Source organism: Elgaria multicarinata, chromosome 1 (genome assembly GCF_023053635.1).
Source record: "Elgaria multicarinata webbii isolate HBS135686 ecotype San Diego chromosome 1, rElgMul1.1.pri, whole genome shotgun sequence".
NCBI classification, from domain to species: Eukaryota; Metazoa; Chordata; class Lepidosauria; order Squamata; family Anguidae; genus Elgaria; species Elgaria multicarinata.
Window position 1 is genome coordinate 176,114,809 of NC_086171.1, and position 19,649 is coordinate 176,134,457.

A 19,649-nucleotide genomic window follows, 5' to 3' on the forward strand; every position below is an offset into this window, starting at 1 on the left:
CGCAGTTGTCTTTGCTTTTTGGACTGTGTCCACCTCTTCATCGGTTTTAGCATTGAACAGCCCTATTCCATCGAATGGGAGATCTTCTATGCGAGATCTTGATTCTTGCGATAAGCCTGCGGATCTCAACCACGTGTGCCTCCTTAAGGCGATGGCCCCGACCATTGCCTTGGTGCCGCAGTCCGCTTGGTGCCTAGCTGTGTGTATTTCTTGCCTTGCCAACCTAGTGGCTTCTGCTTGGAATACATGAGCTAGTTCTCTATAGTGGTCAGGAAGATGGTCGCAGAGAGTTCCCATCTTTTCCCACAGGAAAAGTTGGTAGCGTCCCATGGTCGCTTGGTAGTTTGAAACTTTCAAGCTAAGTGCTGCTGAGGAATACGCTCTGCGTCCCATCAGGTCAAGTTTTCGTCCTTCCTTATCTGCTGGAGCTGAGTGCACTCTCCGAGTGCGTCTCTGAGTCGCTTCTACAATGATTGAGTTAGGAGGGGGTGTGTGAATAGAAATTCCACATCCTTTTCCAAGATCCTGTACATATTGTCCAGGCGTTTTGAGGTTGGAGCCATAGACGCTGGGTTTTTCCACGACTGTTGTACTGTCTGTAATAGTGTTGGAGAAAATGGGATTGCCACTGGTGCGGTAGCTTCCGTGTGAATCACATCAAATACTGGGTCTGTTAGTCTTTGAATTGGCTGGTGTGTTTCCATGCCTAAAGATTGTGCCATTCTCTGTATCTGATCTGCGAAATGCCCTAGGTCTTCCGAAGGGGAAATGGGTTCGTTAGGTCCTACAATTGCGTCTGGTGAGGCTATTGATGGTGCTACCGAGGAGAAGGATGTTGTATCAGAGCAATAGCCATCCGTGGCTGAACCTGGCGAAGTTGGCAGTTGTGGTGGATCTTGGTTGTCGGTATCGTGTTGTTGGCTTGTCGGATCCCACGTCGGTGGTCGAGAAATGGTTGCTTCTCGTTGAGAAGTCTGCTCTGGTCCGCACCTTGATGTCGATAGGATTGGCCTCGACATCAGCGGTGGGGCTGGAGGTAGAAATGTATGTTCTTGTGCTGGGCGACCAGTAGGTGTCGCTGTTGGTCTAGCATAGAATTGATACCTATAGCGATATTGCTCGTCCTGCCAGTCGTCCCAGTATTGGGGCGGTCTTGGGGGCAGAGAGTGATGGGATCGCCTGTCCCAATCATCATGCGGGGAGCAGGGTCGGTACCGTGGATAGGGATGGTAGCGTTCGTCTTTCCGTCGGTACCGACTTCCCGCAGAGTGCACAGACTCTGGAGGGCTATGTTTTTCCCTTGCCCTGGTCTCGTCCAGTGATTGCAGTCTGGAGATTCTGGGCGAGCGTGAGTTTGTTGCCGCTGGTAAGGGGCTGAGATGTTGTCCTTGCGTGGGCGGGGAGTCCCTGATCTCGCCCTCCGACGTCGACGTGCGCGCTACGGTATCGACCCTTGGTGTCGACATTGGAGGCGCTGTCGGTACCGACGCCGGTGGCGCCGTCGACGTGGATGGTGGAGTACTTGTTTGTCTAATTCTTTTGCTCTTTGCCAGTTGATGTCCTGAGTGTTTGCTCTTTCTCTTTTTTGCCTCCGTTGTCTTTGGTTGTCTAGCTTTTTTCGAGAGCTTCTTTGCTAATGATATTGCTAATACTCTCCCTGGAGTCAGTGGGGTACTTTCTTCCCTCCCTGATCTCGTGGGTGAAATGGGAGTAGGGGCTTGTGACATTTGTTGTGTAGCGGGAGCGGTTGGTGCCGTCATGGCTGGGCTGTCCACCGCTTTTAATGCTCTGCTCCAGAGCTCTGCCCGCAGCTTGTCTGCTCGATGTTTCCTCGTCTGTTTCGAGAATGCTTGGCAAGCCACGCATGCTTCGACCTTGTGTCCTTCCCCTAAGCAGAGGAGGCACAAGTTGTGGCCGTCCGAGGGTGGGAGTTTGCTTCCACAGTGCGTGCACTTTTTAAACGGGGCCCGGAGGGCCATGCGCCCTAAGGCGGCGATCTAAGATCGCAGTTCACAATAGAAGAAATGTTGCTGATGCTCTTGTCCTTTATAGAAGAAAACGTTGTTTGAAAAACTTTGGAATGGAATCTAATCTTAGCTATTTCTTTGTGTTGTAGATTTACTGAAGTTGTTCCCGACGATACAGCCGTGATGGCGGTCGAAGAAGAACTGAGGGACTAGGCGGGAACCCCTCGGACATGCGCACACAGCGGCGGGGGAGGGGTTCCCGCCAAGATTCTTAGCTGTAGAAGTTTTTTCCGAGTTCAGCCTCCGCGCAGGCGCAGAGCCCATATGTGTGATGCACAGAGACCACGATGAAGAACACTATGGGTAGTATCCAATCAGGATGGTGCATGTGTGATCTGCCCCTTCCAGAAAACAGCATTTTTGTGTGCTTGCCCCTAGAAGTGCTATATCACGGCCGCGTGCAGACCTGGGCTGTCAAGGCTATGCATGCGGACTTGGGCTCAGCGGGGCTGGCTGCATGTGCGCACCATCCCTACTGGATACTACCCCATGAATGAAGGGGTAGTATATCCCAGGGGCCTTTACAGGAAACACCCAATTTCATTGTTCTCTATGTCAGCCCTTTCTGCCATTAATCTATTAGGGTTTGCTGGCTCATGAAGGAAACACACACACCCCACATCAGATCGTCAAAGAGATTTAGGTCTCTGAGCCCTTACGAACACAGGAACATGCCCACAACTTTTTCTTTTTTTAAAAAAAAGTCATTTTAGGGGGTTTTGAGCAAGTATGCAGTACCACAAGAATGCCTATTTCCTACTCAGCCCAGCATAGCCATATCCCCTCTTGTCAATATTCTTGTCAATTTCATCCTCTGCTTCAGCACTTGAATAAAACACCCCTGTCCTACATCAGATTGCAAAAAGCCCTTAGGAACACAGGACACATATTCACAATTTTTAAACTTTTTTACTTTTGTGGTGGTCCTTGCACAAGACCACCATCCACTATTTAGCAAAAGCAATACTCTCCCCACCCTTGTCAATGTCCTTGTCAACTTCATCCTCCAGTTTAGCAGTTCCCTTGCTAGTGAACACCTTTTTTTAAAGACTGTTTCACATTTTTCTGAAGTAACACCCACCCCTAAAGCTCCTTCTCTTCTGCAGCCACCAGCCACTTTTGGCTCTCCCCTGCCCTTTCATGCTTGTCACTTCTCTCCACTGGTCTCTGCTGCTAGCTGTAACGCACAATGAAGGCTACAGAGCAATGAGTGGGGTTGCTAAACAAACCCAAATTTCAAAGGAGAACAGTAAAACAGAGAGTGTTGAGAAGGGAATGGTGGTGGAACTAGCAAGATCATGAGGAGAGGCAGAGCTTTTTCCACTCTTGCTGGTCAGCTTTCTAGCCTTTCCTGACAACCCACAATAAAATCAATTCAGACGGCATGACAAGGCATCCTGACAACAACTCTACTACAAGCCATGAGTTAAAATGTTGGTTGGGTTGCAAAACATCAAGCCAAGATGGAAAAAACACTCTGGGTTTTAAATCAGGTCAGCTAAATCAGGTCAGGTCATAATAACTACCTACGCGCAAACCAGGTCAATATAAGTAATATGAACATGCTCTAAGGAATCAGAAAATGTTCCAATGCATAAGAACATTTCTGCATACGAAAATTTTGCATTTGCATAAGAAAATATTCCTATTCAAAATTTTCCAGAAAATCCACATCACTTCTTAGAGCACAATCCTATGCATGTATAACAGGAATTAAATTCGACTGTGCTCTAGGGGGCTTGTGTCCTAGTAAGTATAGTCAGGATTGTAGCCTTAGTTATAACTAGCCAGACAACTTCAATATGTCCAAGAGGTATTGCCAACAATATACTTAGAGAAGTACCATTAGGTTTTAGAACAAGTGGGTGAATAAAATCATGAATAAATTACATTATTGTCATTTTGATTCATAAATTCTATGCATCCTCTTCCCTACAGCAGATAATATATGGTTTTCTAGACTTTGATAGATTCCCCCCTCCTCCAAAAAAAACATTGAGCAACACATTAAGAGTTTGGCCATTTGTTCTGGATGGCAACATAGCACAAAGAGCAGCACTCCCCAACACAGTTTCCAATGGCACCCAGTCAGTTCTTCACTCTCTGCCCTTTCAAAAACTTTAATAAAAAACTGAAAATGTTAGGGTGCCACATTCTCCTTTCTGTTCCTGAAATTGCTGATCAGTGAACCAGAAGAGAAAGTAAGGCAAAGGGGCAGAGGGAAGAGAAAGAGAAAAGGCTAGCAGGGCAGGGAGAGAAACAGCTAGATAAAGAGGTGGCAGGGAGAGAAATAACAAGGGTAGAGGCTGGGAGCGGAGAGAGAGCACAAGATAAAGGGATGAGCAGGAAAGAAAGAGCAAGACTAGGGGTTAGGAAGGGAGAGAAATAAGGTGGCTAAAGATGGGAAGGGAAAAGCAATGGTGAGGAAATAGGTTGGGTGAGAGAAATAGTGAGGCTAGAGGCTGAGGATGAAGAGAGTGTGCAAAGGGGAAAGGTCTGTGTGATCAGCAGGACTAGGAAGCAACCCTTTCCATTTCCCTCTCCCTCCCAGCCTTTAGCCTCACTATTTCTCTCTCATTCCCTTTACTAGCTAGGCCCCCATGCTGCCTATTATATGACTAGCTGCATTTTCCATGGGAACCATTTTGTGCTAGTACATCAGTTTTTCAAATTCTCAAAAATGCCCATGGCTCCAAAAAGGCTGGGGAGCTCTGCCCTAGATAAATTGATCTACATCTGTCTTTATAACACATTTTGCATAACATGGCTATTCTTTGTTTACTACTCACAAGTAAATATTACACATTCCTAAGATAACAAAGTATAGCCAATTACGGCAGTGAGCATGGATCTAATTTTTGCTGCAGTAAGCATGGAACTTTTGTAAACTGCCCAGAGAGCTTTGGCTATGGGGCGGTATATAAATGTAAATAAATAAATATTATCCCAAGCAGCTATGAAGTTCACTGTGTGACCTGAGGTAAGTGGCTAATTCCAACCTATGTCTCAATGTTACAATGGACGAGCCAGTATATATACTACCCCACAAGTACCTTGAAAGAAACCTAGGATGCAAAAGTGAAAAGAAGGTAGATCAATTTCTTATCATTGGGGGGGTTATTATAGAAATATAGTGATATGTAAATAATCAAACATAATCAAAAACCCTAAGAATTCCTTGTCTATATGGGCAGGACTTATTAGTATATTTGGGATGTTATGGCTTTGGCCAATATAACTCAAATAAACTGCACTAGTTTAACACTGAAACATGATGGTTTTAACTGTAAAAAAAGAAAAGAAAACTCAGAGATATCAGTATGCTGACAAGTGTCTTCAACTTCAAGCTAAAAACGTTTTCACCAGACTCAGCACACAATCCTGAGCTTGTTCAAATGATCCTACTCAGTGAAGCTCATAGATAACCTTAGCCAGTGAGACTCGGGGTGTGTGTGTGTACTGCAGCACATTCCTGACAATCCATCTGTTGTCAGGGGGCAGATGACAGGCCACCTACCCTGCAATAGGGAAGTCCTAAAATACCATCACATGACGAACAAGTCAAGATATAGGATAAAAATGACTGCTCATTTCTTCTGGAAGCAGTAGTACTATGGTCCTGCAAGTGTAAATGCTGCTAGATGTAATTTGAGGTTCTGTGGAACAGGCAACTAACAACAATAGAACAGGTGTCGTGTCTAGCCCTGCTCCCCTTAGGTTGGGAGAAGGAGTTTCAGGCAATCAATCAGAAGCAGAGGAGACAGCGCCACAAACATGCCAGCCTATACAGTGGGGGAGGCAGCTCTCACGGACTCTTCACCAGCTGGGAATGAACCTTCTCCAGACATTATCTCCTCAAGGGTAAACAACATACGGTCAGTGGGAAATCAAAATTCTTCTGAGGAGAAGAGCATGGAGAGGCTAGCTGATTCTAGAGTATGCCGCAGACTAAAATGGGAGGAGCTAAGGAAGGTGAGAAAGTCAGCAGGGCTAGCATCTTGTCAGAAGCTGCATCAGAACCAGTCTCCCTGAAGTTAAAGCGTTCTGGGAAAAGGCTTTCCGTTCTCCTTCTTGAAAGAACAATTGTCTCGCTTAGTTTGCATAGTTTTGCCTAGAATAAAGTTCCCAGAGATTAGACTCTCTTCAGGTGGGAAGAGATGTTTATTGCTTGAATAAAGCTTTATGGATTACTTGGCAGACCTCTTTATTGTTTCCCAATAAGGCAGGAGTTCTTGGAAAACACAACAACAGGAATCATTCAAAGCAGCAAAGCATGCAAAATTACATTTACAGCAGTGTATGAGATTTCACTTTTTAAATATAATTTTCTAATTTAATTCCTATGTGAAATTACAGATTCTTATTGAAAACAAGCCCATGATCATTGCTGAAAATGAACCAAAAAAACAACATGAATGTTCATCAAAGCATGATTTTGAATTGTATAAAATGAATCAAATTTTAGCTGAATGTAAAATTTCACTGAAGTGCTAAACCTCCTAAGTTCTAACAACCCTTTGCTTAAGGGCTTATTTTAAGCTGCCAAGAGGCCCAATGATGCCACCTCACCTTGTACTTTCTGCTGATATTGCTATTTCACTGCACACAGTTTGGTTTTGAAAGGAATCTGGCACAGCAAGATGAAAGAGGAAACAATTATGTTGGAAGAAAAACTTATTGCATCATGTGTGAATACAGTGATCCGGCACACTGAATAATATACACAACCCTATTCATTGGAAGTCAGTGCAAACTGTAAACAGTGCAACACATCATTGTTCACATTTAGAAGTTCATAAAACCTTTCAAAATAGGCTGGGAATCATAATCCAGATGAATCCATGGGGCAATGGGATGAACAGGAAGCTTGTATTCTTAAGCACTTCTCTACTAACTAATGCAGGGATCCACAAATTGTGGTTGGCTGAAGTAGGCAAACCAAAGTTTGTGGTCACCAAGAGTCTGCCCCTACCATGTGGCTGCAAACTTGTACATCTGCTCCCAAGAGCTAAAAGACAAGCTCCAATCTTCCTCTGCAGCTTGGCGTTCAAAAGGGGAGTGCAGATGTTCTCCATAGTTGCATTGCACCCTCATTTGCAAGGAATGATCCTGCCACTTCCCCAGTTTCAAAATGGAGAGGAAGGTGAGTCTCCTCATGTCAAGCTTGCCAAAAGGCAATGGGAAGGCAGAGCATGGAACTGCGGGACACTGATCAATGAACTGTCCGGAAACTTCAACTGGTGCAAAACAGGGCAGCACGCTTACTAACAGGGACTGGCCGACGAGACCACATTACGCCAGTCCTTTACCAGCTTCATTGGCTGCCAGTCCAGGTCCGGGCCCGATTCAAAGTGCTGGTATTAACATTTAAAGCCCTAAACGGCTTGGGGCCAGGTTATCTGAAGGAACGCCTCCTCCCATATGTACCTGCCCAGACCCTAAGGTCATCTTCAGGGGTCCTTCTCCGTGAGCCCCTGCCAAAGGAAGTGAGGCAGGTGGCTACCAGGAGGAGGGCCTTCTCTGCTGTGGCACCCCGGCTGTGGAATGAGCTCCCTAAGGAGGTTCGCTTGGCACCTACATTATATGCTTTTAGACGCCAGGTGAAGACCTTTTTATTCTCCCAACATTTTAACAATCTATAAATTTTAAATAACATGGTTTTAAATTTGTAATTTTGCATTGCTGCTGTTTTTTATCTGGTTGAGCTTTTATATTGTATTTTATATTATGGTTTTATACTGTTGTTTTATACTTTGAATGGTTTTAATTTTTGTGAACCGCCCAGAGAGCTCCGGCTATTGGGCGGTATAGAAATGTAATAAATAAATAATAAATAAATAAATAAATAAATAAGTGAAAATTGACCAAACTACTTACTATTTCCAGAAAGAAAAACATTTGCATTTATAACCGGCTTCTGTTGAACTTACCTACTTTCCCCTTTTGCCTAGCGAAGAGCTCTGTGCAAAACAGTCACACAGTATGCCACTCAACTGCAATGAGTAGCAATTATCTTTGGCTAAGGAACAAATGTACAAGAAACGCCAACTTTTCTTCTGCTGCCATTGCCTACCTACTTATGCCATTCCCACCAGCCACCATAGTATTATGCTTTCACCAGCTTAGCAGACACAACAAGGCTATATTCCCTAGGTTAGGCAGAGACAAAGAGGCTCTTCAGCTATGCTGCTTTCTCTCTTCCTCTCTCCTATGAGAGGGTAGGGAAAGGGCAGTGCTAACATATAGGAGCAAGGAAGGGAAAACCAGGAGACCTAAGCAAAGATGGATAACTGCACCTACAATACATAGCTAAAATTCACACACAACATTTATGAGGACAGTGATTTGGTTCACACAACGTGACAGCCCATGGTGGGTTGTCACCCTTGTTTGTTTCAGAGTGGCTTGTTGTGACATTTGAACCTAGAGCGGTTGCCTCAGAATGGCTTCTTAACCATGCACAAGCCACCCTAAGAACCCATAGCGTGCTGTTGGTTGTTCAGGATAGCTTATTTTCAAAGTGGCTTGTCATGATGTCCAAACCCAGCCAGGTGGCTTATATGTGGCTTGTCAGAAAGGGCTACAGAGCCAACTAGCAAGAGTGGTGAAAAACTCAGCTGCTCCTCACAATCTTTTTTTATTATTATTATTAGTTTCACATCTTAAAATACAACAACATAATACTAATTAAACACATAAATCAAAACATAAATTGCTTATAATTCCACATTTATAATTATCAATTTTACATAATCACATCACATCACATAAGTGCTCCCCTCCACCCTTCGGGATCTATTCCTGCTTCCAAAATCTCATTGTTTCTTCTGGTGGTGGTTTTCCACCCCCCTTAGAGAATACATATTCTAGGAACTGTTTCCAAATTCCCTCAAATTCATTTACATTTGTTATACCTTTTCTTAACCTTATATTGCATGTCAATTTATCATTAATAGCTATATCCCATATTTCCTTATACCACTCTTCAATATGATAGTCTCCCTGAACCTTCCAGTTCCTAGATATGATTAACCTTACTGCTGTCAACAAATTTGTTATCAATTCTTTAGTCTCTTTATTACACTTTAAATTACCATATAATGATAGTAATGCCACTGTAGGTGTCTCTTCAATCTCTATTCCCACAATTTTTTTTTATCTCAATAAACACCATTTTCCACAATTTTTGCACAAATTCGCATTCCCACCACATATGCAAATATGTTCCTTTCCCTCCACATCCTCTCCAACAATTTGCTGAGTTCGTCTTATTTATTCTATTTAATCTCACCGGGGTCAGATACCAACTCCATACAATTTTGTAATAATTTTCTTTTATTCTCACAGACATATTTCTCAACACTCTTTGTCTCCATATTCCCTCCCAACTCTGCTGCCCTATCTGCACCCTCAAATCGGTTTCCCAAACCATGCCGCCTTCATCCTCCTTCGACAGTGTCCTCGACCCCTCTTCCAACACATCAATAATAAATGAGGAGAAGGGAGGAGACCTTTGCAAGCACACAAATTCGCTTCTCCACTGCTTACATTCTTCAGCAGTACAGGAGCCCAGCATCACAATATCCCCTCACTGTATTACATCTTGCAATTACGGTTAGCCATTTCTTACTCCATTTCAGTGCTTCCCTTAACTGCGAACTCCTTTTAAAAATTGTTCCTTCCATCACACGTGTGCAAATTCACCTGTCCACTATTTACATTTTATGATCAAATGTAAAATTTGTGCAGCTTTGCCCTGCTCAATTTGTGCACATTTCTGAAAGTTATGCAAATTTCCATAGGGCAGAATCCAACTGGGCACGTAGTCCCTTGCTGACTCCTCCTACTCCACTGATTCCCCTTCTAAATGCAGTGGGTCCCACCAATTCTGTTGAGCAATAGGACCCACTACTTATGCAAGGGAAATTTAGCACTTCCTAAAGAAAGCAACAGAATGCACAGGACTGCACATTTCTGGAAGAAAGCAGGTTGGCGCAGCTCCCTTATAACAAGCTCCATCAACCTGCCTCCTTCCAGAAACAAGTGTTTCTGTCCATTTTGGGTTGGCCCAGAAGCACTAAATTGTCATTGTGCATACAGGAGGTTTCTACAATGGAACTGGGGCGATGCAAGATAATTGGTGGGGCCAGAAGCACCTGGTTTGATTCTTCCTATAGACTAAAGCAGGGCCGATTCGGTCTATATGGGAAATTTGTACAAATAGCAAATTTCTGCCATTTTAATTTAATTTTATCCTGCTGTAGTTCCAAAAGTGCAGAGATTCGCCTGACTATTTCAATGAATATTGTTGTTTTTATCATCTTCATTATCTCAGCTCTGTAACCCAATATAATATATCTTTGCGATCTAGACCTTGTTTTGCGTGACATTTATGCAGCGATTGGATGTGGGAGATGGAGATGGCAGTTGTGGGGAATACAAGGTTATGATATGTGCAGGAAGTGGGTAGGAGTAGTAAGGGGAAAACAACCCATGGCAAGTCACAGAGCCCCTGATCATCTGTCAGGAGTAACATGGGTTAGCAAGCTAACAACCAATTCACTGTAGCTATAGCCCAATGAAACACCAAGAATTGTAACTGCAATTAATTTAACTGATTTATCCTTTTGGCAACACCAAAAGTGTAGCCCTGTTCACAGAGGCAAAATCCATTTGTGAAACATGTAATAAACAGGATACATGAGTAAAGCGTAAATATTGCATGCAGTATAATATCTGTATAATTATGCTAAAAAAGGCAACAAAAGCATAGAGCTTTAAATACTCCAATGCAAAGTTAATTAGGTATAGCACAGTAAAAATTGTGATATTTCATGCATTACTTGCACAATATTTTATAAAGAGGCCTTCATAAAATGGCCGAATTGGATTCTGTCCTGTGAAGGATATTTTTCATAAAATTACCTCAATCTCTCACCAAATAGTGAATGCTAGTCTCTGGAAAGTAAAGTGGACTCTATAAGGCTCAGCAGAGGCTATGCCATCCTTGTTTAAGTATTTGATTTTTCACACTGCAGCTTATTGTGCCTGAAGGTGAGCAAGGCCACACTTACTATAGCATTGATCCTGTCTGAGGGAAGCAAGTCTTATCACCACTGCTTCATGACATCCTGCAAGCTGCACTTTTGCCCAATTTCACACAACCATCTTGCTGCACTTAAATCAAGCAACTTAAGCTCTTGCCAAAATCGCAGAACTCCAACAAATTGTTGTTAAATGCTGCTAAATCAGCCTCAAAGTTACCTAATGAAAGCAATGAACCTCAGATTCTTAAGAACTAGATAATCCAATTCATTGTGTAGGATTACTAAAACTTTAATGATTAGCTTAAACAGAACTTCTTCTGATGAGAAGTAGAACATCTTCTCATTGAACACTGTTATGAACAGAATATGCACACACACAAGCCTTTCTACTTGTTCACCAGATTTAACCAACATCTTTCCAGACATATCTTTGCTTCAAGCTTGATTAAACTAGGCAAGACAAGCTGGACAAGCTACACCTTACACCACAGGACCCTAACCTTTTTGTTTGTGCGGGGCCCAGATCGAAATTTGAGAAACTGTTGTGGGCACCACCACAAAATCCCTGATCAGTGGTTTGCCACTTTGGCACCTATCTAATTTTAGGCTGAGTGTTATTCAGCAAAACCCTTTGTTTCATGTCTATTGGACACAGCAACATCTCTTTAATAAGGGATTGTCTAAACAGGCTAATTACTGGTGGTGCAATATAGCTAATGCTCCTTTTAAACATATGTTTTGGCAATGTGTCATAGTTGCTACTTTCTGAGAAGAGGTTATTACACAGATTTTGTACTGGAACCAGAGTGGATAAAAATCAATGATTTTTTTTTTAAAAAAATTAAAAATCAGATTTTTATGATTTAAATTGGAGTTTTTTAATAAAATGCTTTTTGAGCAAAAATCTATCTAAAGATAGTTTTCTATTTAAGATACATTATAGTCCAAAGGTGAAATAATGAAATAATTCATTATTCATCATGAAATAAGGATTAGTTTTTAATTATGTAGCATGAGGCTGTCTAAATTTTTTGGTAAATGAATTACATTAATCCATTCACAATGTCATGCTCTTCCAGAGGTTTCTGTAAGAGTATTTTTCTCCTTCCAATAAAATACAGCAGAAAAGTTGTCCAAATATGAATGACTAACCTATTAAACTGGAGATAGTTCACCTCACAATAATTTCATAATTATCTATCTATGGTGTGTTTCTAATAGTATAACCAAATCAGTATTTTTTTGATATAACTGTAAAACTAATCTGAAAAGTTGTTATTCTAAAATGGAACCTTCAGAGTGCACTTGGGGGGGGGGAGTCACATGATTAAATCGAGTGATTTAAATAAAATCCACCCTGACTGGAACAACTTTTAATACTCACTGATGTACACACTCTTTTAAATGGTCAGCATATACAGATTCACCCTACACTTTTACAGCTAAAAGACTGATATTACAACACTCACCTACAATAATGTAGTGGATCGAAGACCTTACAATGCTTTCAGTATATAGACACCACCTTCAAATGGATACTTATCTAGATATTTGGTCCTTTTTTGTTGAAGCCTACATACAATTGCTAGAATATACTATGCAATTAATATGTATTAATTGCTATGGATATCTACAAATCCATGTGCATATACTATAAACAGGAAGAAAGGGGGAGAATGAAAAAAGAAAAAAAAGTTTTGTGAAGGCTTGTGGGTGCTGTGTTGGGGACCCCTGCCTTACAAATCTCCTGCTGCATGAAATCCTTGACTAAAACCAGCATGAGCAACACACAGCCCCCATTGCCCTCCCTTTTAATATATATCAGGAAAAAGACAAGCAGCTGTGGTTTGTCCTATGGAGGATTGCAATTTAACTTTAAAACAAACTGAATGTTTTCATTCTAAGCTTCCCTAGCCCCTTTCCACAAATTTCTATAGCAGACCATAGCTTTTCCCCTTTTTTGCAGAGTAACAACAAAAGAATCATAGAATCATAGAATAGTAGAGTTGGAAGGGGCCTATAAGGCCATCGAGTCCAACCCCCTGCTCAATGCAGGAATCCACCCTAAAGCATACCTGACAGATGGTTGTCCAGCTGCCTCTTGAACTGTAGTCCTGGAGGAAAATTGGGGCCCAGACCACCCAAAGTTGTCCACTCTTTGTTTAAAATGAATTTCTAATTATATTACATTATGTATTACACTATTTTGATCACAGCACATCCTGAGAAACACCGAGATTCATTTGCATCTTAAAATGAATCACATTAACTCCATAGCAAAGATATCTCTGTGTTAAGTTTTTGTTCTTTCAAATCCACAAAGAATGCCAAGAACCCACCCAACTCCATAATTTCTTCATAATGGAAGCCAGGACAACCAACTTGCTGCTCTCCAGACTAAGACAGTAGAGTAGTTGACGTATATGCCTCCAGGCAGTTCAGAACCCCAATACTAATTTGGCAGGGATTCTCCGCCTTGAAGTCATGAGTTGAAGGTATAAAACCTAAACTGTTATTGAACCGATTTATAATCTGCTAGCTTTGTGCTCTGCATGCAGAAGGTCCCAAATTTAAACCCTAGCATGACCAATTAGGACTGGAAAATATTCCTGACTGAAACTCTAAAGAGCTATTGCCAATCAGTGTAGACAATATTGGCTAAATGGGCCAATACTTGGACTTGGTGTAAGACAACTCTCTATTACAACACAGCAGCCCGCTTTACTAGAGCCCTTTATCTCAGATGAAGTGTCAGTTTCAATCAGCCTCTCTCACTCAAACTAGACACTGAGTAGACCATTGTAGGACTTTTACATAGCTTCACTTCATGGCAGGTCAGTTGCAAGAGTTATCAAGAAGTGAGAAAGCTATTCTTTTAATCCTGTGTTAAAGTTTCTGCATTCTTCCTCACACTCTTTCATATTAACAGGGCAGAAATTCAACAACTGTAATTTTCCCCATCTTGTGATAGGTCAAACAATGACTTGAATTTATGTTTGTTATGTATCTGACGAACCTACAGCTACTTTGTCAGGAATTCAATGGGCAACCCTATCCTTCTATACGGGCTGTTTATTTCAGTACAAACATATCTTTTTCATTTTGTTGAAGCTGTGTTGAAACAGATAATGGCTGCATTGGGACATAATAGGCCTTTTCAGACAACATGCATACCATAGTTAGGCCACTAACCCTTTTGCAGTAAATGGTTAGTGAGCGTGTTTAAACCGTGGTTATGGTTCACACAATACGCAAAGTCATAATGTTTAGCTCAAATGCTTAACCACCATGGCTCATTGTGTTGTCTGAACAGCATCAATACCAACTAAACTATCGTTTAGTGCTACATGAATTATCCCAGTCCCCCTTCTCTTCCTACAGTTGCAAAGTGATTGGAAGGATCCCCTTTAGTTTCAAACAGTTGTTTTATGACCCTAGTTTATTCAGACAAATCACAGTTGGTTCCAGTTCAGACATAAAAAGTGCAGTTAGCTGAAAATGGAAGCAGATGCTTTCAATCTTCTCCTCATAGCCAGACCAGAAAAGTTCAGGGAAGAGGGAAGCAAGCTTGTGCACATAACACTAAATTATGGCTTAATGTTAAATCAGGCCGTCAAATCTCAATGTTTTCAGGCTTCAAGTCTAGCACATCCCACTGGCTCAGGTACATTTTTTATTTATGTTATTTATATACCTTCCTTTGTCAAACTTATCTGAGGCGAGCAGTGATGTGGGTTTTCTGAAAAAATTTCCAATCCAAATTATGTTAATTTGCATAGAAAATATTCAGTGTATATCAGAACATTTTCCAATGCAAATTAGGTTAATTTGCATAGGGTCATTTGGATAGGAAAAAATTAAGCTTGCATCAGAAAATGTTTTGATGGCCTAGAGCAGGGGTGGACAACTTACGGCCTTCCAGATATTTCAGCCGACTACTCCCATCATCCCTCACAATTGGATATGCTGGCTAGAGTTGATGGGAGCTGTAGGCCAAATCATCTGGAGGGCCACAGGTTGCCCATCCCTGTCCTAGAGAGATCTAATTTATGATTATTTTACTTGCATTTAGTTAACGACAATGCTAAAGAAAGTATACAATGTTAATTTCAAATATTTGGAGGGATGGGATTTAAAGCACACTTAATGTAACTTAAATGTTTTATTATGTAGAAATGTTTATTGGTATTCTTGTTAAAGTTTAAGAAATATTCAAAGGTACATTTTAGCAACAACCCAGGAACGGGTATTATAGGATGTTTCTGAAATTGGAAGCAGTAAGCAAGCTGGAGGCAGCTGCTTGCTTCTGCATGCCCACACCAATTCCTGAGTTGTTTAACCCAGGAACTGTCCATTATGTGCAAACCAAATCATACTGTCTCACATACATGCTAGGCATAATCACCTAAAAAATATTAATTACAACTTTGAAACTGCCTAAAATGGTATTTGTAATTGGCATGAATTTGTTTTTACTAATTAACTTACGAAATGAAAAAAAATCCACAGAAAAATAAAGCTCTAGATTATTATTTTTCTTGGAAAATCATCGACATCACTGCAGGCAAGCTTGTCTGGCTAATATGCAATGAATCCTGACCAGCTGAAATCTGTGAACTCAATTTTAGGAATACCAGCTTTCCATTTCTTCAATGTTTTAAGCCTACATAAGAACACAGGAAGCTGCCTTATAATGCTACGAATCAGGAAGTCCTCAGTTTGAATGCCATCTCTACCATGAACTCTCTAGATGTCTTTAGGCAAGCCCCCAACTACAGTTTTGAGAGAATGAGTGCTGTAAGGATATGAAAAAAGAACATTTAAAGTACTTCAAACACACTACTATAAAAATACTCAGTTTATAATTGCTTCTATATTATATGTGACATTGATTTCATAAGATATTGAACCAGTGCTCATCTTGGCTTATTATTTCAATCACCTCAAGTGTCTAGATTACTCACAAAATTGAACCTTATAAGATGCCATTGTTTCCCTGAAAATAAATGCCAAAGTTGAAATTAAAGAAACCACAGCTGAAGTATGAACAGTTCCAATTAAAGTAATGACAATATGCAATTTATGGACAGTGCTGCATGAAGCAGTTTCAGCTATGATATTTTAAAGTTCTTTTTGTGGGGAAATGCATGAAAGTATACCCCTAACATGTGAGATTGATACACAGAAAAGCAACAGCAGCTTCCAAGCATACAGAAGCACACACACACGAAGAAAAAACAATCACCACCTGTGGCCTTCATGCTGCTTCCAAGTATTTTCCCAAATGACAGTGCTTTCATGGAGGAAAATCATTAATATTTGAAGAGACCCCAAATGAAGCAGTCCAACGAAACCAAAGCCACAAAAAATAATGTAATGAGTGCTGTATGATGCCCACTCAATTTATACTAGATAAATTTGCTTCAATACTCACAGAAAACTAATTTCTGCATTATGCTACATAATTGGAAGATAATTGGGAGATTCCTGATATAGCCCCCAAAAGGTCGGTCCCCCCCCCCTCCAAAATGTTAGTTTTCCCCATATTTTCCATCTTGACGTTGTGATAAATGGCTCTGCTTTAATTTAGATAGTTGCAGTGGAGATGAAAGCCAGCAAAACTCAGAACTGCCAAAGCTAGCATCTCTCAAAAACAAACTGCATGAAGTAAATGTGAATTACCCTATCTGTGCACTCATTAGAATTAACAAATAAATCTAGTAGTGTTGACCAAACATTTCATTGCATATCATGGGTTGCAATGCATAGTAAACAAATACTATAAAATACTACCTCTAGTGATGAATATTCCTTACTTAACAACTTTTTAAAGACCCAGATTGGTTACAGACCTTTGACTCTTAACATCAATAACTAACTATTAAGAGTTTAGCACAGGTACTGTTCACTTTCTCAATCTTACAATTTTTTCCCTGAAGAATTCCATGCCGCTGAAGTGAATAATGTTCTGGAATCAAACACTGAATGGGGGGGGGGGGGATTGCTTGGAGTATGGAATCTACTAGAGGACAAAATGTTGGGGAAGGAAGAGTTGCATTGTGTCAGTTAAAAACAGTTAGCCAGACTAGAATAACTGCAGTTCTTAGGTTAGGAATAGATCTAGAACAGGGTGGGCAGAATAGAACCCTGGTTAATTAGAGTTAGTTGCTCAGTCTATTGACTGTCAGTTGTTTAACACTAGCAATCAAACAATGACTCTTCTCCTACCCTAAACTATACTGTTAAAATTAAGGAAGTTTTTTTGGAGGGAAAAGTAAAAACAAAACTGAAATTTTATGAGGAATTGCTGAGCCATCCATAAAGTTCTGGTACTCAAAAGAAATTCTTGGGCTCAAAATGATTTAATACTAAGTGTATGTCTTTTGCACCAGGTTCTGATTGCTGGATCTCAGGATTCTAGATCCTGCAAGCCTGAGGTCTAGACCTCCTGTTTTGAAGGTTTCTGCATGAAAAGAAACATAAGGAGAAAGACAACAGTCATACCATAAGTAATACCAGACTCACTAAAAAAACTTAGCTTCTTATTTGTTTTCTTTTCTCTACTGAATACAATCTGTTAAATTGTTACTACTAATCAGTCTTCCATGGAACCCACATCTTAAAAGTTTGAACACCCACTCCAAAAAACAATATTTATAGTGAGACTGTGATCTCACATATGCTGTCTCCACCACTGACCATTCCTAGTACACTCCCCAGTGCATGGCATTGATATTCCATGGCTAAACATCTCCTGGCTATAGTGTACCAAATTCTGTACACACTGTATAGTGTACCAAATTCTGTACACACGGTCTGTTCAGGGAAAGCTCAACACATCATCCTTATGTGTACTCCACACCACTAGAAAGCATCACATCCACATCTCGAACCCCCTCGACACGAACCACGTAGAGAACCATCTATCCAGCTGCCCGGATTGCTTTCCATAACCCTCTCAATCTAGGCTCGCGATCTGACCCACCAGCCCTACTCACCACCTATGTCAGAGCCGTCCCTGTTTAATCACGATCACCCCTCGCAGTAACCTGCCTCCTGCTCCACTCGCTCACCTTGCTCAGCGTCCCTTGGGCCGGGTCCACCCCTTTGCACCTAGCACGGCATCCTCCCCAGCCAGACCTCCGTCCCCTGCCCATGCCCGGAGCCTCCGCACTCACCCTGTTGGATGTCCCCGTTGGCGCCGCCGGGCACGGGCAAGTTGAGTTGGCGTTCGGGCTCCGGCAGGCAGCGCCGGCAGAAGGAGTGCAAGCAGGGCAGTAGCTTGGGCTCGGCCTCCCGGCTCTGCAGGCTCTGCGCGCACACTGCGCAGGTGTCCAGCAGCGACAGCGGGCCCGGCGCGGCGCTGGAGAGGGCGGGGGGCGCGGGGCTGGGGCCCAGCGGCGCCGCTACGGAGCCGGAGGCCGGGCCTCCGCTTACCACCACCACCGGCGCCGCGGCCTCCGCCTCCCCTGGGCCCTTGTCCACCACCGCCGCAGCCAGGATCACCGCGGCGGGGCTCTCCCTCTCCTCGGGCGGGGCAGGCACCGGAGGGGACGGGGACGCAATTGCCGACGCTGAGGTGACAACGACAGCCGACGCGGCTACGGCAGGCTCGGGCCCACCCCCCGCCGGTACGGCCTCCCCAGCCCCCTCCCCGCCACCGCCGCCTCCTCCTCCTTTGTTTTCCGCCATATTTCCTCCTTTGAACCCGACTCCCCGCTTTGCTCACGCACAGGACCGCGCATGCGTCCGCACGCACGCCATCAGCTTGCGCGCGCGCCCCCGACGCACATCTGGCGCGAGGTCCACTAGAGGGAGCTTTTGGGCGGGTTCGTGGCGTGCGTGCACGCGCCTTTAAAAAAAAAAAGAGAGAGAGAGTGGGAGGGTACAGAGACCCGGAGAAAAGTGGCCAGCTATGCCTATAGGGGCGAGGCGTGCAAAGGGGAGCGCGCACGCGCGGCCGCACGCCAAAGCCTGGAACGAAAGCGACGCACGCGCAGAAGTACCCGCGTCCGAATCTTGGGTGCCTTGAGAGTTCTTGGCGGTTACTGAGTGGAGGGAGACGAGAGTCGTGTGCGGGAGACATTTCGAAGCCTCGGCATGGCGGAGAAAGAAGCAAGAGTCAGAGACCTGCTTACGGACCTGGCTTTCAAAGGTCCGTCTAGGGTGGCCAGATACAAAAGAAGACAGGGCTCTTTCATCTTTAATAGATGCGCAGTCACGTCCCCTCTAGTGTTCATCTATTGAAGGTGCAGGAGCATCTGGAATATGCATAATGAAGCTGTATTTTTGGAGGAAAAATCCTGTAAAAGCTGTGCTCTGGTGCCACAGTTGGGCAATAGAAAGTGTGCAAGTTTCAAATAACATAACCGCTACAATAATTCAACTGCCAATGGACTGAGCAGAAACTTATTTACAGCATTTTTATATTTATTTATTTAGTACATTTTTATACCGCCCAATTTAATAGGGATTTAAATTTAATAGGGATAAATGCCAAGTTCTACATCTAGGAAAAAGAAACCAAATGCACAGTTACAAGATGGGGGATGCTTGGCTCAGCAATATTACAAAC

General features: G+C 42.6%; 1 protein-coding gene across 2 annotated transcripts in view; it reads right to left on the minus strand.

Moving 5' to 3' along the window:
* The window catches only part of TRIM33 (tripartite motif containing 33), an 82,682-nt gene extending 63,916 nt beyond the window's left edge, over positions 1 to 18,766 (minus strand). For both annotated transcript variants that reach the window (XM_063143401.1, XM_063143392.1), the window contains exon 1: positions 18,253 to 18,766. In XM_063143401.1, coding sequence (XP_062999471.1) covers positions 18,253 to 18,766 — 514 coding nt within the window. The remainder of the gene's footprint in view (positions 1 to 18,252) is intronic.
* Positions 18,767 to 19,649: the final 883 nt, after the last annotated feature.